At 48.8% G+C, this 27,406-nt stretch overlaps 1 protein-coding gene across 7 annotated transcripts in view; it reads left to right on the top strand.

Moving 5' to 3' along the window:
• The window catches only part of SYCP2L (synaptonemal complex protein 2 like), a 209,361-nt gene that overhangs the window by 14,031 nt on the left and 167,924 nt on the right, over positions 1–27,406 (top strand). Inside the window, exon 1 of one of the 7 annotated variants that reach the window (XM_069958021.1) lies at positions 13,874–13,941. The exons of 5 other annotated variants lie outside the window; for them this stretch is intronic. In XM_069958021.1, the coding sequence (XP_069814122.1) occupies positions 13,906–13,941 (36 nt within the window). In that variant the 5' untranslated portion in view covers positions 13,874–13,905. Of the gene's footprint in view, positions 1–13,873; positions 13,942–20,892; positions 20,936–27,406 lie in introns of those variants that run through there. One more of the 7 variants, XM_069958022.1, reaches the window with a different exon arrangement.

Below are 27,406 nucleotides of genomic sequence, written 5' to 3'. Positions count from 1 at the left end.
CCCAGGTATATCCATGGAGGATAGATAGCAAATAGAAAACACCTCGCTATTTAACGTTTTTATACATTGTTTTAATATAAAAATGTTAGCTATTATTCATTGTGTCTCCATTGGATCTGAGCCTGTGGATATTCCTAGGCGGAGTGGAGGTGTTTTCTATTCATTAAACTTTCAGTGCAATCAAACGCATGTGAAATCTGGCACAACTGCATCAATAATTACACCCCAGCGAGCAGCTCTACTGTCGGCTCGGTCTCCACTGCAGCCTCATGCCCGCAATCTCCTGGCGGCTGCAATCCGAACAGCAGAGCCCCGCCCTTCAAGACTGCCGGGATCATACTCAAAATCAGGGGTTGAAAAAAAATTACACCCCAACTACCCGTATTAAATAAAAGACTGGAAAACAATAACTTTATAACTATATTTATTTAACTAAATATAGGTCTGCAAAAAGAAGACCTTGCATAACATCTCAGATAGCACCTGGACGAAAAGGTCACCTTGCATGCTAGTCCACCGCTCCCGTGGTGGGCATGTCTTTGTTGGTTTGACAGGTGCCTTGCAGCGATTCTTCCACTCCTCCAAGGTCTTCCCTTGCATCAGCTGTAACAAACAAAGAACTATTACCAATTTCCATAAGAATAATACTTTTACTTCATAAATAACTCAACACTTTAAATAAATTAACGATGTATAAGGGAGGGAGGGAGATAGGTGAAAATTTGCTTTGTAGCTCCCTGAGGTAACTAGCTGAAGTGGCTGGACTTCCTGGCTCATCTAGCAAAGGATAAACCCACTCCTGACTAAGCTAAGCCAACCCAGCCCCAGGGACAAACTTAGGGTGCCTTTACACAGAGAGATTTATCTGACAGATTTTTGAAACCAAAGCCAGGAATGGGTTTGAAAAGAGGAGAATATCAGTCTTTCCTCTATGACATGTTCTCTGTTTCATAGTCTGTTCCTGGCTTTGGCTTAAAAAAAATCTATCAGATAAATCTCTCTGTGTAAAGGCACCCTAAGTTGACCAGAAGTAAGTGTGTGTGTGGGGGGGGTCTCCAGTCAATTGTTCAGTCTCCTAGACTACCCCTGAACCAGCAGGCTGCTGGTACCATACATGACATCTCAGATGCCACCTGGATGAAAAGTGATGGACATGTCTTTGTTGGTTCGACAGGTGCCTTGCAGCGCTTCTTCCAGTCCTACAAGGTCCCCCTCTTCCCCCTAGGTGCGCATTGTACCCATACACTATGCACCTACCCCCACTCGCCAGCATAAACAGTGCCCTCTCTATGGCATTCTGAAGGCCTGACAGTAAGATGTCTAACCCTATGTCGTTGAGATGGACTCCATCTTGTAGCATTAAGTGGCGATTATCTCCTTCCAGCTGCCAGTGACGAATGACAACACCCCCTTTAGACCTAACAAAGCATGAGATACGGGTGTTAAGCACTCTGCGTGCCCTCTCAATCGCAGCTGGGTTGATTGCTCCATTCCATACAGACCTGGGCACTATCTCTGACCAAACTAACACAACTTCTCTAAAAAACTCACGGATGTGGAGGATGTCAGATCTCACCAAAGAAATTAGCTCAGCCAAATGGACTGAGCAGAGATCATTGCCACCAGCATGAAGTACCAAGACTAATGGCCCAGCACCACCTTGCTGATGGCAACCACCTCATACATTATCTGCAGCCACCGAAGGCTGCCAATTCCACATCAAGACACATAGTTTCCAGACAGGCCCAGATTGAGAACACCCGGGCAACAGAATGCCCTCTCCACTACACTTCGGATGTAGGCGTGACCCAATATCCAGACTAGTAGACGCTGATGTTCTGAAATTGACTAGTCAAGAGGTTAGGATGAACATAACCTTTGTAACAGTTCAATTCCCAATGCCCCAATCTCTTAACAGCCTCTCCAGACATACACAGCGCATCTGCCACTGCGGCAATTCGGAAAGAGTGTGTTCTAAAATCTGATGGATTAACATTAATCGCCACCAAACACTTCTTCACAAACAGACTCAAACTGAAATTTTGTCAATTGTGAACCATCTTCATGCACTAAAAACTGCAAAGGCTTCAAAGATATGTTTACCCTTGACTTAACCCCTTAGGGACCAAGCCTATTTGGACCTTAATGACCAGGCTCATTTTTCAAAATCTGACCTGTCTCACTTTATGCGCTTATAGCTCAGTGATGCTTTAACGTATGCTAGCGATTCTGAGATTGTTTTTTCGTAACATATGGTACTTTATGTTAGTGGCAAAATTTGGTCACTGTCTTGTTTGTTTTTTGTGAAAAACATCAAAATATCATGAAAAATTTGAAAAATTTGCACTTTATGAACTTTGAAATTCTTTGCTTCAAAAAAAAAAGTCACATGACAAAAATTAGTTCGTAAGTCACATTACCAATATGTCCTCTTTATTCTGGCTTCATTTCGTAAACATATTTCACTTTTTTAGGGTGTTACGGGGCTTAGAAATTTATCAGCAAATTATCAAATGTTCATGAAATTTCCAAAACTGATGTTAGGATCCGGACAGCAGGACAAGACAACACAGTGAGCCCTAAGCTCAGCCCCGCCCACTGTCCTCTACCTATTTGCCACAGTCCGCCCTAAGATGGCGGCGAGCAACTGGGCGTCAGTCCCTGCACTGGCTAGGTGGGACACAAGGACAAGACAGACAGACAAAACACAATGAAGAATGGTCAGCAATCCGGGTCACAACAGTCTGGCAGCAAAAGTACAAAATCAGGATCCAAAAGGGTAGTCGAATAACAGGCAATATGGTCAGGGGCAGGCAGCAAGCAAGGGTAGTCAGAAAACAAGGCAAGGGACAGAAAACCAGAGGTAACACAGATAGATGCAGGCAGAGCTGGGATACAGGACAGGGAAGCAATACTGAATAACCAGCAATGATCTGGGATACTGAGAACAACTTATAGTGAATCAGAGCCCGGTCCAGAATCCCATTGGAGCAGCCTCCTGACTGCAGAGCATACACAGCTGACAACAAGGAAACTGACTGGCTATAAGATCCCTCAATCACAGAAACCAGAGCAAGAAAGCTTAACTCTGAACCTGCCAGAGAGCTACACAGGTGGACACGGGTGTGGTGGAAGCCTGCTAATCACCACCCAGCAAGGGCTGGAATAAGACAGTGTTCAGACCAGGTTCAGACATAAATGAAATACAAACATAAAAGTGCAGAATCATGGCCAAAAGCACAGTCTCGGTCGTACCTTACGCACCGAGGACTGCGCCAAAGTTGCATTCATGACAACTGATTTTTTTTAGGGACCAGTTCTTTTTTTAAGTTCATTTAGGAGGCTTGTATACTGGACACCCCCATAAGTGACCCCATTTTGGAAACTAGAATGAAGAATTAATCTAGGGGTATAATGAGCATTTTAACCCTACAGGGGCTGGAGGAAAGTATTCCCAATTAGGCCAGAAAAAAAATGGAAAATAGAAATTTTCCAATAATATATTTGTTAAGATTAAAGTATCTCATTTTCATAATAAGCATGAGAGAAAATGCACCCCAAATTTTGTAACGCAGGTTCTCCTGAGTAGAACGGTACCCCAGAAGGAAGGGAGCGCCAATTAACCTTTTTAAGTGCATGATTTTGCTGAAGAAGTTTCTGAGCGCCAGGTGCGTTTGTAGTGCCCCTGTAGTGTCAGCAGAATAGAACCCCCCCAAAAGTCACCCTATTTTGAAAAGTACACCCCTCAAAGAATACATCGTGGGGTGTGGTGACCATCTTGACCCCACAGGTATTAGAGCAAAGTATTCAAAAGAAGACAGTAAAAATGAAAAAATAGAATTTTTCCAATAATGTTTGTTTAGTTTGAAATTTCTCAATTTCACGAGTAAAAGGGGAGAAAACTCACCCCAATATATGTAACGCAGGTACTCCTGAGTAGAACGGTACCCCATATGTGGGTATAAACCACTGTATGAGCACACAGCGGGCCTCAGAAGGAAGGGAGCGCCAATTAGCATTTTCAGTGCATGAGTTTGCTGAAGAAGTTTCTGAGCGCCAGGTGCGTTTGTAGTGCCCCTGTAGTGTCAGCAGAATAGAACCCCCCCAAAAGTCACCCTATTTTGGAAATTACACCCCTCAAAGAATACATTGTGGGGTGTGGTGACCATCTTGACCCCACAGATATTAAAGGAAAGTATTCAAAAGAAGACAGTAAAAATGAAAAAAATAGAATTTTCCCAATAATATGTTTGTTTAGTTTGAAATTTTTCAATTTCACGAGGAAAGGGAGAGAAAACTCACCCCAATATATGTAACGCAGGTTCTCCTGAGTAGAACGGCACCCCATATGTGGGCATAAACCACTGTATGGGCACACAGCAGGGCTCAGAAGGAAGGGAGCGCCAATTAGCATTTTCAGTGCATGAGTTTGCTGAAGAAGTTTCTGAGCGCCAGGTGCGTTTGTAGTGCCCCTGTAGTGTCAGCAGAATAGAACCCCCCCAAAAGTCACCCTATTTTGGAAAGTACACCCCTCAAAGAATACATCGTGGGGTGTGGTGACCATCTTGACCCCACAGGTATTAGAGGAAAGTATTCAAAAGAAGACAGTAAAAATGAAAAAATAGAATTTTTCCAATAATATGTTTGTTTAGTTTGAAATTTCTCAATTTCACGAGTAAAAGGGGAGACAACTCACCCCAATATATGTAACGCAGGTTCTCCTGAGTAGAACGGTACCACATATGTGGGTATAAACCACTGTTTGAGCACACAGCGGGCCTCAGAAGGAAGGGAGCGCCAATTAGCATTTTCAGTGCATGATTTTGCTAAAGAAGTTTCTGAGCGCCAGGTGCGTTTGCAGTGCCCCTGTAGTGTCTGCAGAATAGAAGCCCCCAAAAGTCAACCCATTTAGGAAAGTACACCCCTCAAAGAATTCATCTTGGGGTGTGGTGAGCATTTTGACCCCACAGGTATTGGAGGAAAGTATTCAAAACTAGACAGTAAAAAAGAAAAAAATTGAATTTTTCCAACAACATGTTTGTTTAGTTTGAAATTTTTCAATTTCACTAGGACCAGGGGAGAAAAAGCACCCCAATATTTGTAACGGAGCTTCTCCTGAGTACAATGGTACCCCATATGTGGGCATAAACCACTGTATGGGCACACAGCAGGGCTCAGAAGAGAAGGAGTGTCATTTTAGTTACAGGCAATATGTGGGTGTTTACTGGTTATCTGGGGTGGTAATGGACAATCTCGAGGTGTTTACTGGCTATCTGAGGTTGCGACAGGCAATCTGGTGTGGTTATGGGCAATCTGGGGTGGTTACGAGCAGTCTGTGCCAATCTGGGTTGGTTACGGGCAATCTGGGTTGGTTACGGGCAATCTGGTGGTGTTAACTGGCTATCTGGGGTGGCGACGGGCAAAATGGGGTGGAGACGGGCAAACTGGGGAGGCGAAGGGCAATCTGGGGAGGCGAAGGGCAATCTGGGGAGGGGACAGGCAATCAGGGGAGGTGACGGGCAATCTAGGGAGGTTGCGAGCAATCTGGGGTGGTTACAGGCAATTTGGGGTAGCTACAGGCAGTCTGTGGCAATCTGTGGTGGTTACGGGCTGTCTGCGATGGTTACGGGCTGTCTGGCATGGTTACGGGCTGTCTGGCATGGTTACAGGCTGTCTGGCATGGTTACGGGCTGTCTGGCATGGTTACGGGCTATCTGGGGGGGGTTACAGGCTATCTGGGGGGGGGTTACAGGCAATCTGGGGAGGTGACGAGCAATCTGGGGTGGTGATGGGCAATCTGGAGTGGTTACAGGCAATCTGGGGAGGTGATGGGCAATCTGGGGTGGTTACAGGTAATCTGGGGTGGTTACAGGTAATCTGGGGTGGTTACAGGTAATCCAGGGCACTTGACTTTGGTGACAGGGGTAAAAAAGTGCCGGCACCATTTGGAACAAGCGATCAGTGATATATAGTATAGCAGTCTGTGCCAATCTGGGTTGGTTACGGGCAATCTGGGTTGGTTACGGGCAATCTGGTGGTGTTAACTGGCTATCTGGGGTGGCGACGGGCAAAATGGGGTGGAGACGGGCAAACTGGGGAGGCGAAGGGCAATCTGGGGAGGCGAAGGGCAATCTGGGGAGGGGACAGGCAATCAGGGGAGGTGACGGGCAATCTAGGGAGGTTGCGAGCAATCTGGGGTGGTTACAGGCAATTTGGGGTAGCTACAGGCAGTCTGTGGCAATCTGTGGTGGTTACGGGCTGTCTGCGATGGTTACGGGCTGTCTGGCATGGTTACGGGCTGTCTGGCATGGTTACAGGCTGTCTGGCATGGTTACGGGCTGTCTGGCATGGTTACGGGCTATCTGGGGGGGGTTACAGGCTATCTGGGGGGGGGGGTTACAGGCAATCTGGGGAGGTGACGAGCAATCTGGGGTGGTGATGGGCAATCTGGAGTGGTTACAGGCAATCTGGGGAGGTGATGGGCAATCTGGGGTGGTTACAGGTAATCTGGGGTGGTTACAGGTAATCTGGGGTGGTTACAGGTAATCCAGGGCACTTGACTTTGGTGACGGGGTAAAAAAGTGCCGGCACCATTTGGAACAAGCGATCAGTGGTATATAGTATATACCGCTAATCGCTTGTACTGGGACCACACTGGGTGGTCCCCGATCATTGCCCCATGCTCTCCGCCACCTCCTGGGGTGGAGAGAAGGGATCTTTAATCGTTTTTAGGAATCCATCACTGTGAACAGAGTCTGTTAACAGTGATGGCGGCGGCCATCTTGGATCAGATGGCCGCCCAGGGAGGGGAGTGTCAGTGACCAGGTCACTAGGGTTAATTCTGGGGACGGGGGGGGGGGACATGTTTTCATCTCCTCTCACCGTGAATTCACGGAGAGAAGAGATGAAAGCGTTCAGCTGCGCTGGCAATGTCTGTTACCGTAGGCCGCCAGTATACTGGTAATAACGTCGATCGCCGGTGAGGGGACTGGCTGGGACTGAGCCCACACTCTGCCCCAACCCCTCAGCTACCTCTGTTAGCTGAGAGGAGGGGGCTGCAGGCAGGGGCGTAACTAGAAATTGCTGGGCCCCATAGCAAACTTTTGATTGGGCCCCCCCCCTCTCCCTCGATCGATCGATCAACCACTATGCCATCAACACACTCAGCTCTACACAGGTTCTGTACACCAAATACATTACAGTGCAGTTACATAAGGTGACTCACATGGTCTTCTCTGATCAGAGTTGTTTCCTTTTCATTTTCTTCTCCATCTGCCCTGGGCCATTATGAGAACTTCTCCGAGCCACGAATCCACAGAATATGCTAGCCAAACATATTAGGCTCCTTATACTGGCACCATCCTCATCTCTATACACACTGCACATCTGTATTGGCCCCTTTACACCCTCATTTAGTTGGTAGCCCTAACACTATGTGACCCCCTTATAGTATATGCCCCCCTGTGTATTCCCCCTTACAGATGCCCCCGTGTTAGCCCCTTATAAATGACCCCCCTGTGCTTTCCATCCCCCTCATAGATGGTCCCCCATGTTGCCCCTCCCCCCTTATAGATGCCCCTCATGTTGTCCCCCTATAGATGGCCCCCTTGTGTTGTGCCCCTATAGATGCCCTCTCATTTGGTCCCCCTATAAATGCCCCTTATGTTGTCTCCCTAGAGATGGCCCCCTGTATAATCCCCCTATAGATAGCCCCTTGTATTATCCCCCATAGATGCCCCCCTGTATTATCCCCCATAGATGCCACCCCCCTGTATTATCCCCCATAGATGCCACCCCCCCTGTATTATCCCCCATAGATGCCACCCCCCTGTATTATCCCCCATAGATGCCCCTCCCTGTATATCCCCATAGATGCCCCCTGTATCATCCCCCTTTGCAAAGCAGATAAAAAAATAAAAAAAATAAAACACAACTCACCTAACTCCCCCATCGGCTGTCTTCTCTGCTTCTCCCCTTCTCCCCAGGGGGCTTCCTGGGGGGTGTCCCGGGGATTCCCGGGCAGCACTGGTACCAAACTCAGTGTCCACCCAGGCTAGTACTTCCAGCGCACGGAGCGTCTGTGCCGTAAGTACAGGCCGGGGGGCGGACTCTGAGCTCTCTGGTACCTGTGCTGCCGGGGATAGGACGGGATAACAAGGGGGGGCCCCTCACGCGTCCCGTCCTATCTCCGACAGCACAGGTACCAGAGAGCTCAGAGTCCGCCCCCCGGCCTGTACTTCCGGCACAGACGCTCCGTGTGCCGGAAGTACTAGCCTGGGCGGACGCTGAGTCCGGTACCAGTGCTGCCCCCAGGTACCAGGACACCCCCGGACCCCAAACAGCTGCAGCACCCGGGAGGCCTGCTCGGCCGTCGGGTGCTACAGGCTATGTCAGCTCCGGGGCCCGCGCCACGAGCCCCCTGATGCGGCAGGGCCCCGTAGGCTACGGCGGTAGTTCCGCCCCTGGCTGCGGGCATTACCGGCGCCGCTGCACTATTCTGCACCATCGCCATAAAGAGCTGATGGCAGCAGTATAGAGCCCATTAGTGATCGCCGTAAAAATCTGTAACGGCGGTCACTAATAACATAATACATGTATTCTCTGGGTCACTATGGTTACGGCGATACCACATTTGTGTAGGTTTTTTTAACTATTACCGTTTTGGCGCAATAGAAACTAGCTTCCTAGCAAAAACCCACAAAAACTGACGCCACATTGCAAGATCCATAGCGTTCTTATCTTTTGCGTGACAGAGCTGGTTTTGGGCTTATTTTTTGCGGGAAGATCTGTAGTTTCTATTGATACCAAGTTTTATATGTATATGACTTTTTGATCTCTTTTATGATGTATTTTCTAAAGTGAATTGATAAAATACAGCTATTCTTGTACTGTTTTTTTTATAGTTTTTTTTTTTTACAGCGTGTGTCGTGCAGTATAATTATTGATATAGTTTTATAGATTGGGTCGTTACGGACGTAACGATACCAAATATGTATAGGATTTGTGTTTTTGATCAGTTTTATGTAATGTTTTATAGTGTATGGGGAATGTAATGCATTTTTATTATTGGGGGGGCTGTGTTGTGTTTAGTGCACATTTTTTCACTTTTTTTTTACTTTTACACTAGTGTACATTACTGTACACTGGTGTAAAATACTTTGATCACTGATACAATACACTGCAGTACCTAATGTACTGCAATGTATTTTATCATGCATCATGCTGACAGGCAATAGCCACGGCCACCCCTGTCAGCATGAGGCATATCCATGGTGACCCCGGGGACCTTAATTAGGACCCCGGATCACCATGGAGACCACCAGGACACCGGACGGCGCCGCGTGACATCGTGATCGCGTAAGTGACCCACGGCGCCGACCGGAACCCGTTAGATGCCGCTGTCATGGTTTGACAGCGGCATTTAACGGATAAAACTGCTTGGAGCGGAGAATCCTACGCTTGGGGCAGTTTCAGGGGGGGGGGTCAGCTGTCACACTGACAGCTGATCCCCCACACTGCTGCCGCCGCCGGGCGGTAATTTATTCCGATGCGTCCGCCGTTAAAAGGCGTACGCATCGGAATAAATCCCATTAGTGGCCGCCGTTAAAAGGCAGCACGGCGGTCACTAAGGAGTTAATGAGATCTATCAATGGTACCGGGCAACACAAACCTCCCAAACGAAAAACAGAAACCCAAGAACCCCAACCATATACATCCATTTTCGATCTCCTTACAAGGATGCGGTTCGAATTGTGTCAAAAAACCACATCTTCAACACGCAGGCCCGGTGTCACTGTACGCGCCGCCGCCACCAACTAAAAGCCGCTCTGAAAACTTTTCATTAGGAAAAGCACAAACGGATTTTAAGGCTTCAAGCAGTGGCTGCAGTAACACAAAGGAAACCGGTTTCCGGTTGTCCTTCTTACAGAGTTCTTTTTAACAACCCAGTAATATTAAATGAATAGAAAACTCATTTGTGGCATCGAATAAACCCCACAACTGAATCATAAAAGAAACCCCTGCCCACTGTTTTTGAGCCACGGCAGCGGACACTCCTGGTACCCTGAACTTATGCAAAAATTTCACCTTTCATGTTACCTGTTTACAAACCTCAGATGCTAGCCAATTTTGCCCTTTGGTACACTTTAACTATTGAGCCAAAGCCTTACCGTGGCTTGCCCAAGTCCAAGTCCAAGTTAATTCAACAATGACTGAATTAATGGCCTGAGTTGTTCTCCACCAACTCCCGCAGGACTAGGGGGCATGGCTTTCCCACCACCTACGCTCTTGGATGCAGGGTCCTGAAACTATGCCACCAGGCACATGTTTTGCTCTAAAAACTATTTTAAGCTTTAAACAATGAAGAACTAAACACCTCAGTAAAGCCAACACTGGTAAGCATGATGATGTCAGATTATTTACCACATGAACCACACTCATATTATCTGACCCAAAACAAATCACCTCCACGACTATGGGGAAGCGTTCAAGCAACATAAAATTTTTTGTAAGGCCTGAATCATGCTATGTCTGCGGCCAGTCTTCGGTAAACACCTGAAGATCACTGTTAGTCAACTCGGGTTCCCTAAAGCAAGAAGGACCATCGTAGTCCAGCAAAAAGCAATGCCAAGTTCTTAGATCCTCCTTCAGAACCGATGTTAAACGTATATAATGGGACGGTTGTCTTGCTCCCGCCATTGCCAAAGACAAATGGCGTGAGGAAACCCTGACCATCGGCATGACTCTGCAGGCAAATACAGCCCTAACAGTGACTGAAGCTGGCATAATTTTATCTTCTTAGCTAACAGGAAATTTACAATGGTAGATAAGAGCATAGCCAATTTTTCAGGCGGCAAACTCACTACCATACCAGCCGTGTCAATTTGAATACCATAAAAGGATAAACATGTGACCGGACCTTTTTCTTTTCTTCGGCTACAGGCACCCCAAATTTTGCCATGAAATAGTGGAACACATCCATAACTATAGCTCATTCATTTGACCCAGCCAGACCCACACAAAAAAAAAATTATTGGTGCAAAACCGATAAAGTACCCGATACAAAACGAACCATCCATTCTAAAAAGGAAGAAAACGTCTCAAAATAACGACAAGATATCAAGCACCCCATCAGCAAGCACAGGTCAATGTAGATCTGACCATCTAACTGGCAACCTAACAAATTAAAACCATCAGCATTACCCAGAAGTGGGAAGGCGCATTCAATATCGGACTTATCCAAAAGTGCTCCCACCCAGCTCTCAATAAATTGCAGAGCTCTGTCAAAAGAAACATATGTTACCGCTGCTTCCTCTAGACTAATACTGTAATTTACCAAACTTTCAGGCAGAAAGGACAAGTGATGTACAGTATCATTCTGAATTTTTCCTCCTTCATTTTGGGACTAAACCCAACGGGGAAAGACTGAGATTTTCCACTGAGGAAACCTCAAAAGTACCCGCCATACGGCCCAATGCCACCTCTTTTTCTAAATTATCCAGTGCCACCTAAGGATTATCAAAAACAGACCAAAGGTTACCTGAAAAAGGCACACTGGAACTAGAAACATGCGGTATATAGAAACCTACTGAAAAACCTTTAAAGCGACTGTACCCACATTCTGACCCCCCCCCCAAACCACTTGTACCTTCGGAAAGCTGCTTTTAGTCCAAGATCTGTCCTGCGGTCCATTCGGCAGGTGATGCAGTTATTGATCTAAAAAACAACTTTTAAACTTGCAGCCGTGCCAAACGGGAGCATCTGTGCCCTAACTGTGCACCACCCCTCCGTCCCTCCTCCCCACCCTCCTCATGCACCTGTGCAATGTTCAGCATGTAGAAAATGTTCCAGTGGCATTCCTAATGCTGAAGAGGGTAGGGAGGAGGGATGGAGGGGTGGTGCAAAGTTAGGGCACAGATACTCCCGTTTGGCACGGCTGCAAGTTTAAAAGTTGTTTTTTAGGACAATAACTGTGTCACCTGCCGAACGGACCACAGGACAGATCTTGGATTAAAAGCAGCTATCCGAAAGTACAAGTGGTTTGGGGGGACAGATTGTGGGTACAGAGTCGCTTTAATGAGGAGATCTGCCTCCTGTCTCCTGGGGTACAGGTCAAGCCAGGGGCGCATCTTTCGGATGCTCACTGGCATCCTCAGACCTGCTGGCAACTGCATGTTTAGTTCCTCCTGCCCCTTTTCCTTTCTTAAAACATTGCAGTGCCGAGTATGCTCCAATGCAGATGGAACATTCGCGCTTAAAACGGCACAATGCAAGGAATTTTCATTGTCCCTTATTAAATAGCCAGCAGGCCCCTCCTGGTCTCCTATTGGCTGCCCCAACTGATGATCTACTTGAGGCAGCCAATGCTTGAAAGGACGATCTTTGTTGGGTCATCATCAGCTGCACCAAAACATCAGTGGCCCTTGATGCCCAACCCACTTCAGGTTGCAGTGCAAGAAGACGACGAAACTCTTTGTCGTATCACCTCCACACTGTGCCCTCATGCAGTTTATAAGCTGCATGAATGGTATCCAGATATATTAACTATTCAGTAGCCTTGTTCGAACACCTGGAACACAAAATACAAGCATACGTGGCAAACGTCTGAATCCAATTACAAAAAGTTTTAGCTACTTTCACTTTTTATCGTCATTTCTCTCAAACTTTTTTTTTATCCACTGTCAAATGATCAGGTGATAAAAAAAAACAACAGAAGGTGCAACAGCAACTTACAGGTGCAAGGGCTTACCGAATATACTCCTCCCAGCGTACACACAGTAAACACCTGCTCTGTAGATATTAAAAAGTGAGGATCTTAGCAAACTATTTGATCAAACAGAGTGTACCATGTCGCCACCTTAAGGCGTCCTCAAGACATGGTCCCTTCTCTAGCATTTTCCCACTAGCAATGGCCTCTCCTGGGCTGAATAAGCCTACAACTGGGCAGATAGGAGCCAAATGATCTCTTTTATAGCAGCCTTGGGACATGGGTGGAGTGCAGGCCAACAGGAGGTAGCCACACCCCCCACATTCAACAGAAAAAAAGGAAAAATTGGCCGCACATCTATGACTCTGTTCACACTGCAGGTTGCACGCTGCTTGTGGCTAAAGTACAGACAAAAAAACAGAAGGTGCAGCAACAACCCACAGGTGCAAGGGCTTACCGTATATACTCCTCCCAGCGTACACACGGTAAACACCTGCTCTGAAGATCCTCACTTTTTAATATCTACAGAGCAGGTATTTACCGTGTGTATGCTGGGAGGAGTATATACGGTAAGCCCTTGCATCTGTGGGTTGCTGCTGCACCTTCTGTTTTTTTGTCTGTACTTTAGCCACAAGCAGCGTGCAACCTGCAGTGTGAACAGAGTCATAGATGTGTGGCCAATTTTTCCTTTTTTTCTGTTAAATGATCAGGTGATATCAATGACCAGATGTCAATATACTCTTAAGCTTATACTTTTCCCCTCACATCAGAAGCAAGATGAGTGCCCACACCTCTTTAAACAACATCCCTGATGGAGTTAACGCAGCCGGTGTGGTTATCACCGCTGGGGGCACCTCAGACACTGGCACTGGTAACACCTGATGATTACACACTTTATTCAAAATGTTCTGTAAAATAGACATCAATTCCCCTTTATTAGGACTACCAAAGCTAGCAGAATTGGTTGTGCCCGTATGCAGGTCAACTTACCATCCGAAAGACGAAGAGGGAGCAGGAACAGCAGCACCAGCAAGTGCGGGCCTTCCAGCAGAAGGTGACTCAAGTCTGGCATTGCCGCTGTCCCATCTTGTACATCTTTGGCTATCGTCGCTCTGGCTCGATCTGCGGCTGCTTTGCTGACCCCTTGAAGAAGAGCGAGGAGAAAAAGAGGACCGCCTAGATCTGTACAATATGTGGGAATGCTTATGACTGCATCTGTGCACAAACCTATGCCTGTAAGAATGACTGCAAGATCTGGAACTAGAGCAGGGGGACGAATGCCTATACTGCTTATAGCCGGCATTACAAGCTGAGCTGGATGAATTGGAAGAAGGGGAAGAGTGCCCATGTGATGCAGATGTAAATGCACAAAATGTATCTATGCTAATTCTCTAACTTTTCTGGGGAGGGCAGAGCCATATTTGCCACTAGGCACCTGTGGTCCGGTGCCTAGGGCGGCGCTCTGCGGGGGAACAAATTTTTTTTTTTTTGTCAAAAAAAAATAAATATATTTTTAACCCCCGCCGCCTTAGTCACTGGACCACGGGTGCCTAGTCCACTCCCGGGGGTTGGGTGGGGGGGGGGGGGGGGCTTGGTTGCAGTTTCGGGGATGGCCGGGGTGCAGCTGCTTCCAGCACACACTACCTCTATTACAAGCCGGAAGCTCATAGCTGCAGCCCCGCGGTCCCGGACTTCTCCCCTGCTCGGCGCGATGACGTCACGTGTGCTGCTGAGCAGTAGAGAAGTTCGGGACCGCGGGGCTGCAGCAATGAGCTTCCGGCTTGTAATAGAGGTAGTGTGTGCCGGAAGCTCACCCCGGCCAGCCCCGAAACTGACTAGCCTGCCTCTGCCCCCGGGCCCTGGATGCTCCCCGCCTGCTCCTTCTTCCCCCCAGCCTCTCCCCCTGCACTCCCCCAGCTGCTCTCCGTGCCCCCAGTTTCTCCCCCAGCTCTGCCCTCCCAGCTTCTCCCACTTTACCTCCCCCCAGCTGCTCTCCGTGCCCCCAGGTTCTCCCCAGCCCCCCCCCCCCCCCCGCTGCTCTCTATGCCCTCAGGTTCTCCCCCTGCCCTCCCAGCTTTTCCCTGCTCTCCAAGCTTCTCCCCTGCACCCCCCAGCTGCTCTCCCTGCCCCCCAGTTTCTCCTCTGCCCCCCCAGCTTCTCCCCCTGCACCCCCCAGCTGTTCTTGCTGCCCCCCAGGTTCTCCCCCTGCCCTCCCAGTTTCTCCCCTGCACCACCACCCCAGCTGCTCTCACTGCCCCCCTCAGCTTCTTCCCCTGCCCCCCAGCCCCCATCTGCTACTCCTGCACCCCCCCAGCTGCTCTCCCTGCCCCCCAGGTTCTCCCCCTGCTCCTGCCCCCCCCCCAGGTTCTCCCCTTGCTCCCCCAGCTTCTCCCCCTGCACCCCCCCCCAGCTGCTCTCCCTGCCCCCCAGGTTCTCCCCCTGCCCCCCCTAGCTTCTCCCCCTGCACCCCTACAGCTGCTCTCCCTGCCCCCCAGGTTCTTCCCCTGCCCTCCCAGCTTCTCCCCCTGAACCCCCCCAGCTGCTCTCGCTGCCCCCCAGGTTCTCCCCCTGCCCTCCCAGCTTCTCCCCTGCACCCCCCCCCCAGCTGCTCTCCCTGCCCCCTAACTTCTCCCCCTGCACCCCCCAAGCTGCTCTCCCTACCCCCCAGGTTCTCCCCCTGCCCTCCCAGCTTTTCCCCTGCACCCCCCCCCCAGCTGCTCTCCCTGTCCCCCCAGCTTCTCCCCCTGCACCCCCCCCCCCCAGCTGCTCTCCCTGTCCCCCAGGTTCTCCCCTGCTCCTGCCCCCCCCAGCTTCTCCCCCTGCACCATGGCAGCTGCTCTCCCTGCCCCACAGGTTCTTCCCCTGCCCCCATCTGCTCCCCTTCCCCCCCTGCACCCCCCAGCTTCTCTCCCTGCCCCCCAGCCTCTCCCCCTGCCCGCATCTGCTCCCCCTGCCTGCCCCCCCAGCTTCTCCCCTGCCCCCTCAGTTTCTCCCTTGCCCCCCAGCTTCTCCCCTGCCCCCTCCAGATGCTCCCCCTGCCCCCCCCAGCTTCTCCTCTGCCCCCAGCTTCTCCCCTGCCCCAGCTGCTCCCCTCCCTCCCCAGATTCTGGCCCTGCCACCCCCAGCTGCTCCTCCCCACCCTTCACCACAGCTGCCCTCCTGCCCCAGTCAACCCCAGCTGCCCGCCTGCAGACTAGTTGTGGTCGGAGAAGTCTTCATGATGGCTGCACCAGATGGAGAAGAAAGCAAAAAGTGAGCGACGGCTATTGGAGAAGATGTCACCTGTGAGTCATTAGTAACTGCACTGTAATCACTTCTATAGCGTGCTGAGCCTGTGTACCGTTGGGGTCTAAATGGGTCAGTGTATGGTTTGCGGTAGTGTACTGACACAGCCCCAAGGTCACTACAGTACACTAGCGCAAACTTGGACCCAACTACAAGAGCTGCAGGCACTACAACTCCCAGCATATCCTGAGGGCTGCAGACTGTCAGTACATGCTGAGAGTTGTAGTGCCTGCAGCTGTTGTAGTTGGGTCCTATACACTGGATGCTTTGTGGCATATAATACATAGATCTGTGGGGGCTCAGTGTAGGGAAGTGACCCCAGAACATCACTAATAGGGGATAGGGGGAGATGTTTTTGTTCTATCCCCTATAAGTGCTGTTCTGGGGTCACTTCCCTACACTGAGCCCCCACAGATCTATGTATTCTGATCTCCCACAAAGCATCCAGTGTATAATTCACCTAGGACCCAACTACAAGAGCTGCAGGCACTACAACTCCCAGCATATCCTGAGGGCTGCAGACTGTCAGTACATGCTGGGAGTTGTAGTGCCTGCAGCTGTTGTAGTTGGGTCCTATACACTGGATGCTTTGTGGCATATAAGAATACATAGATCTGTGGGGGCTCAGTGTAGGGAAGTGACCCCGGAACATCACTAATAGGGGATAGAACAAAAACATCTCCCCCCCCCCTATTAGTGATGTTCTGGGGTCACTTCTATATACTGAGCCCCCACAGATCTATGTATTCTGATCTCCCACAAAGCATCCAGTGTATAATGCACCTAGGACCCAACTACAACATGTTGTGTCTTACTGGTTCTATATTGGTGGGCCCCAAGGATCATTTCCTCTGGTGGGCCCCAGGTATCAAGAAGAGCGGGCAACAAGCAGAGTGGCACCCAAGTGCCAGGGTATATACCATGCATGTAACCAGCCAGTGGCGGGGGGGGAAGGGGGGCGCCTCAGCATGCAAAGTGCCTAGAGCAGCATGAACTCTAAATACAGGCCTGGGGGAGGGGGAGGCATACTCTGATCTGACACAGGCTGTGAGCTAGGAAATAAGTCAGCAGGGCCAGCGTCAGCACCCGGTTTACTCAGGCAAGGGACCCACAGCACCTTAAGGGCCCCCCTACGGAATGCAGGGCAACCAAACACCAGTTTAGGGATGCCAGACGCAGCCTTCCACTCCCTAGTTCCCAGTTTTGCTGGAACTGTACCGGAAAATGACTGTCCCTGGTATATTCGACAAGCCCGGCCCCCGGGTGGAGGATTAGGAGGTCGCATCTTGTATAATGGGGTCACTTAGCTTTTAAGCATCCTGTATAGTAGTTAGAATAATAGAGATAACTCAGCTTTCCTAGCATCTTGTATAATGGTGGTCACCCAGCTTTCTTGGCATCTAGTATAGTCGGCATAATGGGGTCACCCAACTTTCCTAGCATCTTTAGTAGTAGTCAGTACAATGGTGGTCACCCAGTTTTCCTGGCATCTAGTATTGTCGGCATAATGGGGTCGACCAACTTTGCTAGCATCTTTAGTAGTAGTCAGTATAATGGGGTCACCCAGCTTTCCTAGCATCTTGTATAGAAGTCAGTATAATGTGGTCACCCAGCTTTCCCAGCATCTTGTATAGAAGTCAGTGTAATGGGGTCACTCAGCGTTCCTAGCATCTTGTATAGTCAGTATATTGGTGGTCACCCAGGTTTCCTAGCATCTTGTATAGTAGTCAGTATAATGGGGTCACCCAGCTTTCCAGGCATCTTGTATAGTCAGTATAATGGGGTCACTCAGCTTTCCTAGCATCTTGTATAGTGAGTATAATGGAGGTCACCCAGCTTTACTAGCATCTTTTATGGTAGTCAGTATAATGGTGGTCACCCAGCTTTCCTAGCATCTTGTATAGTCAGTATATTGGTGGTCACCCAGCTTTCCTAGCATCTTTTATAGTAGTCAGTATAATGGTGGTCACCCAGCTTTCCTAGCATCTTGTATAGAAGTCAGTATAATGGGGTCACCCAGCTTTCCTAGCATCTTGTATAGTAGTCAGTATATTGGTAGTCACCAAGCTTTCCAGCATCTTGTATAGTAGTCTGTATAATGGGGTTACCCAACTTTCCTAGCATCTTGTATAGTAGTCAATATAATGGGGTGACACAGCTTTTCTAGCATCTTGTATAGTCAGTAAAATAGGGTCACGCAGCTTTCCTAGCATCTTGTATAGTAAGTATAATGGAGGTCACCCAGCTTTCCTAGCATTTTGTATAAAAGTCAGTATAATGGTGGTCACCCAGCTTTCCTAGCATTTTTTATAGTAGTCAGTATAATGGTGGTCACCCAGCTTTCCTAGCATTTTGTATAGTAGTCAGTATAATGGAGGTCACCCAGCTCTCCTAGCATTTTGTATAGTAGTCAGTATAATGGAGGCCACCCAGCTTTCGTAGCATTTTGTATAGTAGTCAGTATAATGGTGGTCACCCAGCTTTCCTAGCATCCTGTATAGTAGTCAGTATAATGGAGGTCACCCAGCTCTCCTAGCACTTTGTATAGTAGTCAGTATAATGGAGGTCACCCAGCTTTCCTAGCATATTGTATAGTAGTCAGTATAATGGAGGTCACCCAGCTTTCCCAACATATTGTATATTAGTCAGTATAAGGTGGTCACCCAGCTTTCCTAGCATTTTGTACAGTAGTCAGTATAATGGTGGTCACCCAGCTTTCCTAGCATTTTGTATAGTAGTCAGTATAATGGAGGTCACCCAGCTCTCCTAGCATTTTGTATAGTAGTCCGTATAATGGAGGTCACCCAGCTTTCCTATCATATTGTATAGTAGTCAGTATAATGGAGGTCACCCAGCTTTCCCAACATATTGTATAGTAGTCAGTATAAGGTGGTCACCCAGCTTTCCTAGCATTTTGTATAGTAGTCAGTATAATGGAGGTCACCCAGCTTTGCTAGAATCTTGTATCATATTCAGTATAATGGAGGTCCCCCAGCTTTTCTAGCATCTTATATAGTAGTAGGGGTCTGCTGAGACCCTCTAATAATGATGCCACATGATTTGCTATACAAAGGGGCCCGCTGAGGCTCTGTCTCCCAAGGGCCCACAAATGGCTGGGGCTGGTCCTGATAGCATCATAAAACTGTCCTGAACTGCCCTCTGCTTGACACTCAGTCCCAGTGTCAAGGCCCATACACACTACAGAATCCGCACGGATAACCTCCAGCGGATTCCGTGCGCGCTCCCGCTTTAACATCTGGCCGTCCCATAGGCTCCATTCTTTGGTCAGGCAGATTCTGCCATCCTCCCAAAGAATTGAAATATTTATTCTTCTCTAGGCGGATGGTGGAATCTGCCTAAAAAGACTGGAGCCTATGGGACTGGCAGATCTTCAAGCTGGAGCAAGGCGGGAAGAACATAGGGGGAGATTTATCAAAGGGTGTAAAATTTAGACTGGTGCAAACTGCTCGCAGCAACCAATCACAGCTCAGGTTCCAGCTCTGGTGAAAGAGTAGCTGTGATTGGTTGCTGTGGGCAGTTTGCACCTGTCTAAATTTTACACCCTTTGATAAATCTCCCCCATAGATTCCACTGGAGGTTATCTGCACAGATTCTGTAGTGTGAACAGGCCCTCACAGAAAGCAAAGGCTCCGTGCTTAGGGGGAGGGGTGATAACAGCAGCACTAGCAGGAGCTGCATGCAGTCCAAACCATCTTGCCAAATGGCCTGGAGGCTGCTGACTAACAGGGGGAGCGAGGGAAGGAGGAAAGAGAAGGTGCTTGTTAGGGAATACGCTGGGGAACATACCAGCACTACTGGAGTCAGGAACATTTGAATCTAGCGTCAAAACAGCCTGCACAGCAGCAGGGGGAGACCCAGCACCTGCATGCTCCTTTGGTGGAGGAAGCACCCACAGCAGCTGAGACTGCACGGGGACTGGGGTTTTCACGACAGCACGACTTACTGCGTGCCCTGTGTTCAGAAGTGTGTGTGTGTGTGTGTGTGTGTGTGTGTGTGTGTGTGTGTGTGTGTGTGTGTGTGTGTGTGTGTGTGTGTGTGTGTGTGTGTGTGGGGGGGGGGGGGGGGGGGGACTCAGCCTGGGAGCATGGTTCTCAGCACAGCCAGATCTGTTAGCAGGGGGATCACTTCCACAAGCAGGGCTAGCCAGGATGTACCCCTCAACCCATTGGCGGATTAACTTTACCATAAGCCCTGGGCCGTTCACCAATCCTGCCCCCCCCCATCCTACTGTAACTTTGGCGGCACTAGTGTGATGTTCAGGACAGACAATGTCATGATGTCCTGATATGTGCAAAATCAAAGTAAAAAAGCAACGATTGTTAGCAAATCATAGCAGAACTGTAGCCAGGAGACAATACACTACTGAAAGTATAAGTCTGTTTGGGTGACCATGGGCCCCCCCAGGAGCTCTGGGCCCCGGGCTACAGCCCCAAACGGACCTATTATAATCCGCTACTGCCTCAACCTAATCTTCTCCTGCAGGCGGGCTAAGTGAACCTTTACACAGAAAGATTTCTGACAGATTTTTGAAGCCAAAGCCAGGAACAGACTATAAACAGAGAACAAGTCATAAAAGGAAAGACTGAGAATTCTCTTTTGAAACCCATTCCTGGCTTTGGCTTCAAAAATCTGTCAGATAAATCTCTCTGTCTAAAGGCACCCTCCTATGCTACAGCAACAGGGGACACAAAACTTGCTCTGTAGTTTCTGAGGTATCTAGCTGAAGAGGCTGGACTCTCTGGTTCACCTAACTAAAAGCAAAGGATAAACCCACCCTTAAACTAAGCCAACCCACCCCAGGGACAAACTAAGTTGACCAGAAGTAGGGGGGAACCTCCAGTCAATGGTTCAGTCTCCCAGCTGACCACTGAACCAGCATTATCCAGGAGTGAGTGCAGCTGCTGCCAGGTCGCTGAGATGAGTGTATGTTCTCTATAGCATGGTATTTATGGTTTATAATGGAAGTTTTCTTTATTGTACAGTATATTCATGGTGTTTTCTGGCTGGGTCATTTACTGGTTGTATGGACTGTGTATTGTGTTATCTTTTCATATCCTGCAGATTATACATGATGTGCATATAGACCACATATCACATCCCAGGGATTGTGGGTGGTGGTATCATCTATAATCATACAAGTCAACCCATTACATCCCCCCAATAATTGTATGACACCAATTGCATCCCTTCGCCCCCACCTCCCATATGCCAGATAACATACCCCTTGAGATTTTAGTTTTTTTTTCCTACTGGGATCTTCTAACCTCTCTATAATCACAGGTGTTGTAAGCTACATATTGTACTTGGTGTGACATGATATGCTACCTACTGTTGTAGTAAGGTTGGGGTACACAATTACAGAACAAAATCCAACACTGCTGGGTATTGCAGACAGGTGACATCCTAGGCTTGGCTCACACTACAATACATTACGCTATCAGGTGCCTCTGTGGCAGGATCCATCCAAAATGACAGACAAAAGCTCACTTAAATCAGTGGGGTATATGTAGTCCCTTTAGTGACCAGCGACCAACAGATCCAATTTTATATATAATGTATATCTGCTATATACATGTTTAATTTTATTTTTCTCCAGTGGTAGTGAAGTAGCTGCAGGGTGAAGCCCCAGAAAGATTGAAAAGTTTTTTTTCTTTTAATTTTTTTAATGTGGGATGCTAAGGAAATTTTCCCTTTCAATCAGTCAGGTCACTGCTTTGATTTTTCCACGAGACGTGCATGCAGCCAGAAATCATGTTATCCATCACAATAAAATAATACTAACATTACTTAAAAATATTTTGTACAACTCCTATCTTCGCTTGTTTGATTTGTGCTGTCCACATTTAGGGTAGCTTCACACGTACCGTATCTCTGTGTGTTTGGCGCGATTTCACAGGATATTCATGTGAAAATCAAGACTCACATGTAAAAATTGCACCAAAAACGTAGCTTTAAATAGGCAGCGATACGGTACGTGTGAAGCTACCCTTAGGGTGCTATCACACCTACCGAATACGCAGCGAATCCGAATTTCACGCTGCGGTCCCATCCGGTCCCATTCATTCCTATAGAGCACATACTCACAGGAGCATTGACTGTGAGTATGTGCTTTAACCCCCCCTGCCGCCAAGATCATACATTACCTGCTCTGGTAATGTATGCTCTTGGGGGGGGGGGGGGGTTAAAGCACATACTCACAGCAGCACTGATTAGCGGCGCCGAGCAGGTATGTATGCTCAGGGTGGCGGGGGGTTAAAAGGGCCGGATCCCATACAGGCATTGGATCCCCTGCGTGTATTGGACCCATTAAGCTTCACACTACAGGATCCACAGCGGATTTTCCTGCCAACTCACAGAGCGAAATCCGCTGCGGATCTGGTCTGTTTGAAGCTGCCCTAAGGGTACAAACACACACACCATATACGCAGCGTATTTACTGCTGCGATACGCAGCAAATACGCAACAAATACGCAACAAATACGCAGCAGATTAGATCTAAATAACTGAACACAGCATCAAATCTGCACCATCAAATCAGCTGCGTATCTGCTGCGTATACGGTGTGTGGGTTTGTACCCTAAATGTATGCTGTCTGCTAAACTAAAAAAGCAACACAAACGAGTAGTGCAGTAAATGTAGACTGCTTAATTGTTAGTTTTGTTAATTGTTGCAGTTTTCTAATGTACTGTGTCGGCATGTAGACATTGATTACTTTCACAGAATCTTTCCTCATGATGGGGAGATTATATGGGGCACAGCTTGTTATAATCAGTGCCTCACTGTGTATATTGCCTAGAAGTGAACAGTGACTAATGCCATTCAAGGACTACAGACCAGCACATTGAAACGACTCGCAGCGGAAATCTCACTGCGAATTTTGCAGCGAGGTAAGGTCCTGGCAGGTCCCTGTGTACACAATACATACGGTATGAAAGACCTCTGTGAGTATGTAATTCAGCTGCCCCCTTAACCCTTCATTGGCTCCCGCTGTGTGTATACATTACCTCTCTCTGATTGTGCGTTTACACAGACAGATTTATCTGACAGATTTTTAAAGCCAAAGCCAGGAACAGACCATAAACAGGGAACGGGTCATAAAGGAAAGACTGAGATTTCTCCTTTTTTCAAATCCATTCCTGGTTTTGGCTTCCAAAATCTGTCAGATAAATCTGCCTGTGTAAACGCACCATTAGCTGCACGGGGTCCCGACTTCCTGCTCTCCCGCCCAGCTAATCAGTGGCTGCGGCTGGGCAACACACTGATTGGCTGGGCGGCAGAGCAGGAAGCTGGGACCCCGTGCAGCTAAGAGAGAGGTAATGTATACAGACAGTGGGAGCTGATGGAGGGGTTAAGGGGGCGGCTGCATTACATACGTATGTATGCACAGGGACCTGCCAAGACCTTACCTCATAGCGGACCTCGCTGCTAAATGTGCAGCGAGATTTCCACTGTGAGTCACCCTGTGTGAAGGCACCCTAAGGGTGCCTTCACACGTACCGTATCGCTGCATATTTATCGCTGCGTGTTTGGTGCGATTTTTTTAACATGCGCGTTTTGATTTTCACATGAAAATCAAAACTCGCATGTAAAAATCGCACCAAACACGCAGCGATAAATACGCAGTGATACGGTACGTGTGAAGCTACCCTAAGGATACAAACCCACACACCGTATACGCAGCAGATACTGTGTTCAGTTATTTAGATCTAATCTGCTGCGTATTTGCTGCGTGTTTGCTGCGTATTGCAGCAGTAAATACGCTGCGTATACGGTGTGTGGGTTTATACCCTTAATAAGCTTTTTGTTGAAACATCAGGATTTGAGTATTCTGCCCCCCCCCCCCCAGTGAGTATTAGAAAGAATTAAAAAAAAATTGTGGCCCTTCAGTTTCAGGAAACAGCCCCATATTGTATGACTGTTGCAGCAAGCGGGGAGTTAAGTGCTCAGCTGCAGGCTTCTCTCTGCATGTTCTTGTGATCAGTGGTAATCTGACCACCCACTCCCAGCTGAACCTCATGTTGATATGGCTCTACAACATGTCAAGTATTTTGTTAATCTAGGGGTAGCTTCACACACACAGAATCGCAGCGTATTTTATGCTGCGGATCCGCAGCAGATTTGATCTAAGTAACTAAACACAGCATCAAATCTGCACCATCAAATCTTCTGCGTATCTTGTACATGTGAATTTTTAGATATAGCCAGGAGAAGTGCACAGCTATATCTTGAGATTGGTGCAGGTCTCTGTTCCTAAACTTTAACTAATTTAAGTTTAATTTAAAACATGTTGACAGATTTTAACCCTGTGTTGTGCAGTCTATGTTCCTTCTGGGTTGTTTCCTTACAAGCTCTGCCACTGTCTAGAGGCTGATGACTGACACCATGTACAAGTAGTAAAACATACATTTCTAACAGAAAATGACATAAGGGAGGGGTGTGTACACAATAAAACTTAGCTTTAGCTTAAAGGGGTATTCCCCCCCCCCCCCCCAAGAGCTAAAAAAATGTAATGCTCCCAAACCTAGCTCGCCTTACTCGCCAAGTCCCCCTTGAGCCGTCTCCCATCTTTCTAGCTGCTGCCGTCCCTAAAAGACGGTCTATAATCAAGATAGGAAACTACATTTCCCATCATGCAATGCTTATGCCTGATGATGGTGAAGTAGCTGAGCTGAGATGGTGGTGATGATGGTGAAGTAGCTGAGCTGAGATGGTGGTGATGATGGTGAAGTAGCTGAGCTGAGATGGTGGTGATGATGGTGAAGTAGCTGAGCTGAGTGAGTTTGCAGAGTGTGCCCAGGTGAGCGGTTGTGGTGCTGCGGGTGGCCACCATGTCAGATACAAATAAATGGAGGCGACGGGTGTCGGTGGATTGCCACAATCAGATGCCACGGGAGGGCACCCGGTAAGATGCCGGGTCAGGAGGGGGGCTGACAGTGTTGTTGCCATCAGATGTGGGACCAGGGGTACGGGGTGCTACGGGAGGCGGCTGGACGGCCACCAGGTCGGATGGGGGGGAGCTGCGGGAGGGCACCCGCTAAGATGCCAGGTCAGATGCGGGAGGGGAGATTGGTGCCGCGGTTAGATGCGGGGTGGGGGGTGCAGTGGGAGCTGGCCGGATGGCCACCCAGTCAGGTATGTGGGGGGGGGGGGTGTCGGCGGCGACACCGCGGGCGGCCACTGGGTCAGATGTGGGTGGGGTGCCACGATAAGATTTGGGGGGGGATGTGCCGCATGTGACCAGCGATAACCTGGTCTGTTCCGGAGGAGGGGTGGGCATGACGACGATGCCGCGGGCGGCCACCTGGACTGATTTCCGGGATGGGGGAACGTAAGGGGGGTGCCGCGGGAGGGGGCGGGATATGAAGCGGCCACTGGGAGATCGCACTGCGGGGGGACGGAGGGCTGGGGGGCATGAGGGGAGTAATATCGAGCGGCCACCAGGAGATGGCCGCTCGATATCACTGGTGGTGGTGGGGTGCTGCACTCACAGGAGAGAGCCACAGGGTGAGCAGAGAGTGGGTACGCTTCGGGTGGGGACAAGCACACACTGTGGGTTGGGGGGGCTGCTGTCAGAGAGGGAGACAGTGACAGCTGCAGCAGCTGTCACTGTCTGTGTCCTCCCCCACTTCAGTGGACTGGGTTAGAAGCAGTAACCCGGCCCATAGAAGAGACTGAGGACACGTGATGCTGTCTCGGAGGGTGCGGGCCAGGAGCAGGGAGCGTGTCAGGTTGGACTGAGGTTTGATGGTTCTATGCATTCGGTGGGGGTGAAGGCATCTAGATAACAGCAAAACTGTGCAGAATCCATAATAACTTTACATTGGAAAGATGGAAAGCTATGGGTGGAAACAGGGGCATAGCTAATGTCCCTTGGGCCCTGCTGCAAGAGTTCAACTTGGGCCCCCCCCCCCCCCCGTTCCTCGACCAAGCGATGCGATACATAGATAATAGCTAGAGGCAGATATTACCAATTATACCAGTATATAGGAAATATTATCACCATACATATTACCGCCATACTGTTACTAACCAAATCCTGTATACTGAGACTGATATTACCAATAATACCAGTATACAAGGGGGAAATATTACCACCACTACCATCACCACCATATTACTGACCAAATCTAGTATACTAAGACCAATAAAACACTGTACCAGATTACAAGTAACAAATACCACCACATACTGACTAACACCACCGCATACTGACTAACATCCACTGTACACAGATCACCATCACCTCATCCAGTCATATAGAGGCAGCCCCATCTCTACACAGGCTCTGTACACCATATACATTACAGTGCAGTTATATCAAGTGACTCACATTGGACGTCTTCTCTAATTGGAGTTCTTTCCTTTTCATCTTCTTCTCCATCTGTCCTGGGCCGTCATGAGAACTTCTCCGAGCCACGAATCCACAGAATCTGACAGACAAACATATTAGGCTCCTCATACTGGCACCATCCTCATCTCTATACACACTGCACATCTGTATTGGCCCCTTTACACCCTCATTAAAGTGACTGTACCACCAGGCCCAGGCTAAAGCACTGGAGGCGGCTGACCCACCCTTAGTGGGAGGAAACCCCCGCACCTCTATGATAGGGATCCATTGATTCTAATGGAGACACGTCATAGAGGGGCTAGGGTTTCTTCCCACTGGGGGTGGGTCGGTCGCCTCCAGTGCTTCAGCCTGGGCCTGGTGGTACAGTCACTTTAAGTGGGTAGGCTGACTATGTCATCCCCATGATAGTATATGCCCCCCTCTGTGTAGATGGTCCCTAGCTCAGTCTTCCATATAGATGGCCCCTTGTGCATCTCCTTTGTGCAGCCCCTCTCTGTGTAGTCCCCCTATAGTAGATTCCCCCTCGTTTAGTCCCCCTTATAGATGGCTCCTTTGAAGTCCCCCTTATAGATGGTCCCCTCTGTATCCCCTATAGTATACACCCCCCCCTGTGTATTCCCCCTTAAAGATGCCCCCTGTGTTGTCCCCCTCTGCCCCCATTTTAGATGGCCCCCTGTGATGTCACCCTTATAGATGCCCTCCTTACAAGGCCTCCCCTTATAGATGGCCCCCTTATGTTGCCCCCCCCTTATAGATGCCTTCCTGTGTTGTTCCCCTTATGTTGCCCCCCCCCTTGTAGATGGACCACTTATGTTGCCCCCCCTCCCTTTTAGATAGCCCCCTGTGTTGCCCCCCTTACATATGGCTCCTCTATGTTGTCCTCCTTATGTTGCCCCCCCCTTATAGCTGGCCCCTCTGTGTTGCCCCCTTATACATGCCCCCCTTATGTTGTCCCCCTTATAGATGGCCCCTCTCTGTTGCCCCCCATGTAGATGCCCCCCTTTTGTTGCCACCCCCCTTGTAGATTGCCTGTGTTGTCCTTT

This window comes from Dendropsophus ebraccatus, chromosome 2 (assembly GCF_027789765.1).
Source record: "Dendropsophus ebraccatus isolate aDenEbr1 chromosome 2, aDenEbr1.pat, whole genome shotgun sequence".
Classification (NCBI taxonomy): domain Eukaryota; kingdom Metazoa; phylum Chordata; class Amphibia; order Anura; family Hylidae; genus Dendropsophus; species Dendropsophus ebraccatus.
The sequence above is the reverse complement of the archived record's forward strand: the minus strand, read 5'-3'. Positions and strand labels throughout refer to the sequence as shown.